Raw genomic sequence first — 9,104 nt, 5'->3', positions numbered from 1 at the left:
ATGTCAGCCAAACATCATACAATTGTCAATTGAGATACTAGATACCCAATCAAGTTGACAAATAATTGGGTTCACAAAGTATCGCCTAACCAGGGCTTAAGTAGGGATAAATTGAGAAATAAAAATAAAAAAGGTGGTTACCATGATGCATTCCTGAGAGGAACTTAACCATAACTAATTGTAAAGTTTCCTGACAACGAAAAATTTAGTAACTTGATCCCTAGGGCTCACCAAATCTTTGAAGCTTCTTTTCCATTCCCTTTGTGTTTTTCTTTTTGTGTAATCTTCTTGATTGTGTAGGGTGACAATTTGCACCCCACGGAATAAAGTAGCATTTCTAAACTAAATATTTAAAAAAATAGTAGAAAGAGACAACTATTACTTTGGCACCATAGGAGCACTATAAGCCTCAACGTTGAGAAATGGCATGAGAGCCAGATACCTCCCACCAAAGCCTCCAGTAACACTGTGAAGGCATTGTACAAAGATAAAGCACAAATAATACACCACAATCAGTAGCTTTCCATAACCCATTGAATTCAGATTCATACTCAATAAGAACCAACATATATTACACAGGCAAGTGATCAGATCATAAAGGTACAAAACCAGATAACTTCTTCAGGAAGGTTCCAACTTCACACAACTGTCCAGATAACTTTGAAGAAATAAGCTTAGGAAAAGATTTTTTCAACTGGGTACCTCCCTCAACACTTAATTTCACAAAATACTCTCACAAAAAATTAATTGTTTCTACCAAAGGCCTTTGAACCAGTTACAAAAGTTCCATCACTATTAACAGTTCCCACAAGTAAATTACGCAATAGTATTTATCCGGCAGGAACCTCAACAATTCAGCAGTCTATAGACCCTATACCACCAGGAGAACGTTAAAAATTCTCTCGCAGTTTCATGTCTTATTTAAAGCCTCCTCCAGAATAATGATGTACAAATAATTGAAGCTCCTAAGCATGATATCCTCCCAATATAAATGATCTTGGACAAATGCAGTGTGCTTTAAATGTTTTCTGGTACATGACATGCAAAAAAAAATCTAACAGAAAAGATCGACCCTTCTTTCACAATATAATCCCAAAAAAATGAAGAATCATCGAAAGATATCCATCCAATCAGGATGAGATCAACCTAAACGGGTGAACCAAATCCAGATCCCATGGCACTGATCAAGAAATGATTTCTCAACTTCAGTAGCTTCACAAGAAATCAGCAGACATACACACTGTGATTCTTTGTAATACAAACAAATCTTCCAAATTTTTTAATAAACATGTTAAGAATCCCAAGACACTCAAGCTATCAAATCCACTTCCATCAAAATAATAGTGCAGCAAAAGAGTATGCTACCAACAATGGGACAGTCAATGGTTTTCATCAATTTTCATCTCATTTGTAATTCGTAGATAAAATCAGGAACAATAAAAGGGTTCAAATCAAACACCCTATCTACATCTTTATGTGAAACCCAGACTAGTTTAGCAGCCATGCATTATTAGAAGGCTTCTTTTCAGGAAATCAAGAGATAAATGTGCATCCAGTAAAGTTGCCATATGTGAAAGAATATCATTTCTGTTTCAAGCCATCCCATGAAAAATGATTGTCCCAATTGTTGCCACAGAGAACGTGGAGACAATAAAAGTCCATGGTTCCAAAACGAATATCACTAACTTCCAGAATTGAAACTATCCATCTGTGAGATGATAAGAACGCAAGGCATCATGTTTGAAAAATTAAACTCAAGCTCCAAGGAACAGCATGTGCAACACAGATCAGTTACGTCCCAAAAATGATGGTGCCACCAGACATGATCAAACTTTCTTGATAACAACTAAAAGAAAAATTCAAATCATCTTTGATTAAGTAAACAAAAAACAAATCATAGCAAAACCACCCAATTCCATGTTCTTGATCCTGCCAGTCTGAAGCCAAAATGACAGATTAAGAAATGTCTTATGGTCATTGCTCCAATTCCAAGAAGAACCTTTCTAATCTATCCATAACAAAATTGTTTGATTACAAAAAATCCGTGAATCATTCCACCATCCTTGTGGAAGGGACAGGAGAATAACTAAGAAACGATCTCCAACATCAAGATGGACTGTCACATCCACTTTGTCTCCTGACTGTTTCCATGAAATTCAATTTCACAATGTAACCACCAAACCAAGAGATAGATTGAATGATTTGAGGCCAGCATCTTCAGGCTGATACTGAAAATCAACATCCGATACTCGTAAATTGTTAATGTCCTCTATGTAAAATAAAATAGTTGTCCAAATTCAAGTTTAGCTCAATATATGCAGACATTTAAGATAGTTAAATGCCAGTCACAACCTAACAGCCCACATGGGTTCAACCTGTTACAAAATCTATGATAGACACGACCTAGACAACATGAAGGACGCTTCATAAAAAGAAACAGAAAAGACTATTGAAGAGCATATGGACTGCAACAGAAAACAAATGAAGTCTGCTTCCTCAACAAGGCCCTGCTTCACATATCTGCAAGAATGATTCTCATGAAAAAATCAAAATTAGTGTAATATGATAACCTCAATTGCATATGCAATATAAGTAATTCCAACAGTTTAATTGAGGACCAAAAAAAGAGATAATAAGCACAAAGCATTCCGTATTACCAAGATGGACCAGCTAATAGTAATAGTCCCTTCCTGTTGAGTGTCCACCATAAAAAGATGAGTATCCACCACCACCAAACTGCAATTTGAAATGATAGGAAAGAGCAGCATATGCAAAGTCAAGACCAGAAAAATAATGGCATTTGGTTATATATTTAAAAGTGAATACCCATCACCATCAAACTGTAACAAGAAATGAATGGAATTATGGAAACGAAATACCAGAAAAATCAAGATGAAGAAAAAATATTGATATTTGGCAATAAATTTATACTAGCTATCAAGCTCTTTGAAAAGAAATTAGCTGCATTTTCCACTTACATCTGAACCATAATAGTCACGTGAATACAATCCACTTCCAGACTCCAAAGGATCTTGGATAAACAAAAAAGAGAATGAATTTAAGTATTTATTCTTAAGCACAATAATAGGATAACTAAAATCACTGTGTCAAGTATGTGAATGTAATACATATCCAAGTTGCATAATAGCCATTTCAGAAAATAATGCAAACCTTGATAATGTGTTCTATTATAGACTGGATCAGGATGATCATAGCGAGGACGTACTCTACTTCCAGAATCTATGTTAGCAGATTCATACTCCTGAAATAAAGAGATTTGTTTCAACTCCTACAAAATGTATGACCACACAATTCATGGTTCAATACAGTCTACCTACCATCAAAGAAAAAGGCCGCTTTACACCATGACCAATGTCACCGTAGTAGTAGGAATCATCGCCATAGTATCTACCAGCATATGGTTGATCAAACTCCTCTTGTGAATGATATGGATACCTCTGAGATTGGAAAGGCCTTCCACGGCCTCGGTCAAATGAACCACGCCTAGGCTTCTCAAAGCCAGACTCATTGCTAGATCCTTCATAAGTACTCCTGAAGGAACCCCTTCTACCTCCTGCATGATTGATATATATGAATTACAGTCAGAAAGGAAACAACTGTATCTCATTAGAAAGTAGAAACAGTGGCTACTTTTGTTATGAAAATTAAGCTAATGGAATTGCTCTAGAAAAAACTGAATTTGCAAAATGCATATTCATAGGAACCTCGCCCAACAAAACTATGCCTTCCACGGGAGTCAGCACTAACACCAGCATGAGAAAACCTGCCACCTCCACGACCACGGGGATGAAAGCCCCTGCCACGGTGAAATACTCCCCTCTGAAAAGGATGTCTACCCATACCAAATCCTCCTCCTGTGTGATATAAGCAAATGAGCATAGAAGTGACAGCCGAAGTTAACTAATACAACAATTTATAAGGCATGACAGACAACAAAACTTACGAAAGCGAGGGTATACTCCAATGCCTGAATGGCCAATTCGAAACCCACCACGCATTCCACCTTTAACTGCTTGAGTCTTGGGTAGAGGATTTGCAAGCCTAGCTTTAGTTTTCATCTATTAAAAACATGATGAAAAGTAGGTCCATGACATCAACACTAGAAGTAGGGAATACAGAATATGAATGTTTGAGCATCATTTGAAACGTGTAACCAGGTTTGAGATTAAAGAAAAAAGCTTATGAAAGGAACCAACACTTGAGCCACAAATGCAATTTCGGCCTAAAGCAGTTCTGCGAGATACAGTTAGAGAAACAATCTTATTGATTGTTGCACATTCTATATTATGATTACATGGATAAAACAAACAGATGCCTCAACCAACATGAATAAAGAGACGAACAATGAGCCAGATGTATGTTGAACTTTAAAAAAAAGAGTTGGCATGAAATCAGTTTAGGCCCTTCAGTCATCTCACTGTTGGCCACTAACTATTCAGTTTTTACACGACTGGACTTCTAAAAAATGAAAAGTTGAACATGCAATTTTGGGCTATAACCACCAATGGATTCGCAAGAAAGTAAGACCGGCAATATTAATTAATTAAAAATATCTGAAATAATTTTACATATGCAATAATTCACTTAACGGATGCATGTAAGTTACCTATACAGGGGTAATATCAGAAAGGCATATGGGGAAATACATTAAGCTCAACCACAAAATCAATAAGGATACAATAGAGCACCGTATTAAGCAGCAGCAAGCCAAATGGATTACAAAATATAAAATTACCTCAAACTCAAAGTGAACTACAACAACTTTAGTGTTATCTTCAACCATTCATTACTAGGAAGGCCTTACTAGACTCATAAAAAGACCAAGACCTATACTACCTCAACAGTAACAAGGAATCAAGAACAAGATACGCTCTTAAAAGCTGTGACAAAGTGAACAGTGAAAACAACTATAAGAAAATAAATATACATGAAAATCCAACCTCCATCAAAGACTACCATGCTAATAGTAAACAAAATCAATCTGGCACTACTGGATTGATATGAGGGAAAATACAGCAAAATGTCCTTTTTTTACATGAAAAGCTACACTCAATGTCTTAAGCATGATATAAGATGGAACAGAGCATGATATAACATTACATAAGATGACACAAAACATGACATTAGAAATAACAACAAAGAACAATACCTTCATCTTTCCATCGCCCAGTTCACTATTGTTTAGACCATTGGCACAAGCAACTGCAGCTTCATGAGTTGTGAAGTTAACAAAACCAAAATCCTTCCGCTTGGCAGTTGGCATGTTACGAGCCAAAACAACCCGTTCAATTTCCCCATAAGATTTCAATTGTTCCTTAACACGATCTTCATCCCAATGTGGTGGCAGCCCATCCACAAATACAGACTTAACCTGTACAATGAATAGATTGAGCATAGTAAATAGATTGAGCATAATAAACTTTTAGAAAACAAAAAAAAAATAAATCAGATGCAGCATTGTTCGCAAAGATGCTCTTTTTTTTAAATAAACCTGAGCCATGATTTCCCCATCCGGTTCTCGGAGTGGTTCTGCAAATGCAACTTTTGCAGTCCTTTCAGGATGTCCAAAAATTACATCAGGTTGCTGTAGCCGCTTGTATGCATTCATTGCATCCAGATGACAAGAGAACTCTACAAAGGCAAAACCACGGCTTAAACCTTCATTTTGGGTATCCGCTACTAAAGTGATATTCTCAAGCCCATCAACTCCATACTCTTTCAGCTTCCGCTTAACCTGGAATGATGATAGGTGATCAGCCGACATTGAGAACAATTCAAAGAAAACAAAGCCCAAGAGAACATTTGATTTGAGAAGAAGTTTCTGCTTACAGCCTCTTTCGTCCATGTGTTACAAATGTTTCCAAGAAATAGCGTATCATTGTCCTCACTAGAAGCAATTCCACATCGCTTTCCCCTTATCTGAAAATGCAAACTAACTGAGAGATCATCATGGTATTACCAAAAACCAAAATCAAACAAATTATAATATATTTGTGCATATGTGTGTGCATTCAAGCAAAGACAGTGAAAGAATAAACACACCGTAGGAAATTTCAACTCAGACAATGCACGGTTTGCTTGTTCCTTTGTTGCAAATTTCACAAATGCGAAACCCTTGTTCTTGTTTGTGAGAAAATCCTTGTGCAAACGAACTTCGACAATCTCTCCAATACCTTCAAATGCCTCCCTGACATCCTCCTCTACAGCATCTCTGTCCAAACCACCAACAAATATCTCCCGTTCTTTCTTTAGCTTCCTCTCCTTCACAATCTCGGTCATTTGGATCTGCTGCTCCGCTTCCACCCCACCTGCCTCTTCATCTGGCTCAGACCCTTCTTCATCTTCATCACCAGACTCCTCGAAACCTTCTTGTTCATCATCCTCCACCTCCTCCATGTCATCCTCATTGAAATGAGCATCTTCATCCTCCCGTTCCCGATCAGGCTCTTCCTCATTTACCACATTATCCAGCTGCTCATCAGAAGGTTGGGCATCAGCGGCCAGTTTGACATCAGATTCTTTGGGTTCTTTCTGGCCATGCTTCGGCACCTGAGTAGCAGCCTCTTTTTCCGCATCCACACAATTGCCACTGGTTGCAGCATCAGCAACTACGGGTTCCACTGGCTTTGTTTTTGAAGCAGCAGCCTTCCTCCCAGGAGTGGATTTATCTTTCCCAGCTGATTTCTTTTCAGCAGACTTAGTCGCAGGAGTTGCTTTAGCATCACCGGTCACCGGAGTAGCGCTGGCAGGTGTGCTTGTAGAATCAACAACTAGCAACAGAAACAAGGACAAATTGAGAAGAAACTTAATCATTCTTTCACGTAGTAAAAGAAAACAACCGAATGAAGAGGCAGGCACCCACTTATCCAGAAAAAAAATAAGGATATGTTGGAAATTTTTCATTGTGCTCCACAATACAACAAATTAATTGAACACACAGAGACTGATCCCATGTTCTAAATAATTGGGCGAATCCACTTTCCAACAAAATCCTTTAGAATGTGAAATTGGACGGATAACGGAGATGGTGATGAACATAAGTTTGTAAATTTCCAATAAGTACACAGATACAACAACAACAGATAGAAAAAAATAAAAAACAAAGGACCATAGAAGACCAACCTTTCACTTCCTCCACAGCTTTCGGAGTCGCTTGTTTAGTAGCAGCAGCATTGCCCCTTGTGACCTTCCCTCCAGACGCAGGGTTTGGTTTTGGCTCCGCTGCCTTTGGCGTGGACTCGACGGCACTGCAAGGTGGAGTATCAGCCTTCGGCAGGGTCTTCTCGGCGTCCTTCTTTGCCACGGTCTTCGAAGATGGCTCGAAGATAGCACTGTTTGATGGAGCCTCAGCTTTCGGCGGGGTCTTCTCGGCGTTCTTCTTTGCCACGGTCTTCTTCGCAGAGCCCGACTTCGGGGTCCTCATTTCCGAGCCCTACCAGAATTCCAGACGCCGCTGCAACTTCAACCACAAATATATCAATACCGGTGGAAAGAGCAATGAAAAAAAAAAACGCTTTCGATATGTAAAACCCTAGAAACCCTAAACATTAAACCCCAGATTTCCCTCCCGGACCCCGAGTGCATAAGATTGCAGCAAATCGGCTCGTATATCAACCAAAATCCCTAATCTTGACCGGTCAAAACCACGCATCATGAACAACAAAAACACAACGTCTTCACCCTCAAAGAACGAGTCATCTGAAACCCCTAGAAGAACGGAACGAGACGATTGCCTAACGCTCGCTATACGCAGCATAAGCACGCATCGCCATGAAAACGTAACAAGAGAGAGAGAGAGAGGAAATTTAACGAAATCATTACGCATAAGAAGCAGAAAGAACGAAGGATCGAAGAAGGAAGAGGGAACGAAACCCTAGGAAGGAGATTTCGCTCACCTTGATGAAGCCAACCGAGACGTCGAGACGCTTCAGAGAGAGAGAGAGAGAGAGAGAGAGATGGGCGGGTTTTTTTTTTTTGGGGGGGGGGGGGGGGGGGGGTGGATGCGTTACTACGTCTGCGTTTTGTTTCTGGGGAGGCGGTGAGTTAGGTTTACGTGCAGGTGGGGCCCGCAATGGCTCTATCTCTGGTTCGGTTCTGGGGTTGAGGAACCCGTGTCACATGTATCGCCGATATAACGCCCAAAAAAACTTGATATTTTCGTAATATAGCCTTGTCTGAAAAAAAATTATTTGTATTGTCGTATTAACGGGTAAAATTATTTCTGTACTAGTTTCTTGTTATTTGCATCTTTATATTATATATATATATATATATATATATATATATATATATATATATATATATATATATATATATACTTAACTTTTCAAGATATCCCCCATAGAAACTCCCTTTCTCATAAATATGATATGATTTTCTCTGCCTGAAATTTTCCCCACAATTAGATTTGGGAGACTAGGTTAAACCCATAATCCTAGCCTCAGAGTTGTAGTGTCAGGTGTGGTTTCTTGGGGTTATAAATTCAAAAAAAAAAAAAAAAAGGTTAAACCCATAATTGTACTAGTTGTTTTGGGTTAAACGGGCTTTGACACTATACTCATCCCAAAACAGTTGGGTTCAAGACCATCACAGTAGGCGCCTTGACCTGTCAAGAGGCCAATGAGACTTGGGCCTCAGGGCCCTGGGGCCAAAAAAAATTTAGGAGTTCATTTTTAATAGAGATTGCATTTTCAATAGGGGCACCAAAAAAATTGGAGGCGATGCCCTCGAACTCAAAAAATTCCAAGGCATTGAGGGGGCCTATTTTTAGAGCCCCCATTTTTAGTAGGGACTCAAAAAATTTCAAGACCCTGTCCCGAACTACTACTATTAATAGGGGGCCCATTTTTTTCCTCGGCCTTAGGCCCCATAAAACACAGGTACGGCCCTGACAGTAGGGACTTGGGTTTTGTTTGGTTTTATTTATTGGCAAGCTCGGGTTAGGCAGACCCCTACCAGTGCATCAGTAGCATATAACGGTGATGAAACATGAGATTAGGAATCTTCAGTTTGTTTGAATATATTTCACTGAAAAAGTAATGGGTATCGTTATGTTATTCCACTAATGAAAAATATAAAAAACT

The 9,104-nt window shown here is 38.8% G+C and overlaps 1 protein-coding gene across 3 annotated transcripts; it reads right to left on the bottom strand.

The window, feature by feature from the left end:
- Nucleotides 1-2,229: 2,229 nt before the first annotated feature.
- On the bottom strand, nt 2,230-7,997 carry LOC149835868 (uncharacterized). Of its 3 annotated transcripts, none has more exons than XR_016432374.1 (13): nt 7,917-7,994; nt 7,144-7,474; nt 6,064-6,791; nt 5,851-5,940; nt 5,513-5,755; nt 5,171-5,392; nt 3,965-4,079; nt 3,769-3,875; nt 3,339-3,574; nt 3,172-3,262; nt 2,979-3,031; nt 2,658-2,736; nt 2,230-2,520 (listed from the first exon to the last, which is right to left on the bottom strand). XR_016432374.1 is itself a non-coding variant. In XM_090008797.1 (13 exons), exons 2-12 carry the CDS (start codon nt 7,442-7,444, stop codon nt 2,671-2,673), a joined length of 2,295 nt encoding a protein of 764 aa, XP_089864923.1. In that variant the 5' UTR covers nt 7,445-7,480; nt 7,917-7,997; the 3' UTR covers nt 2,230-2,520; nt 2,658-2,670. The 3 variants fall into 3 exon arrangements, 2 of the variants coding, with proteins under 2 accessions (XP_089864923.1, XP_089864922.1); XM_090008797.1 differs by having other exon boundaries at nt 3,726-3,875; nt 7,144-7,480; nt 7,917-7,997; XM_090008796.1 differs by having other exon boundaries at nt 3,726-3,875.
- Nucleotides 7,998-9,104: the final 1,107 nt, after the last annotated feature.

This window comes from Nuphar pumila, chromosome 6 (genome assembly GCF_984573655.1).
Source record: "Nuphar pumila chromosome 6, dmNupPumi1.hap1.1, whole genome shotgun sequence".
Lineage (NCBI taxonomy): Eukaryota > Viridiplantae > Streptophyta > Magnoliopsida > Nymphaeales > Nymphaeaceae > Nuphar > Nuphar pumila.
Note: the sequence above shows the minus strand (reverse complement) of the source record. Positions and strands in the feature narration are given on the sequence as shown.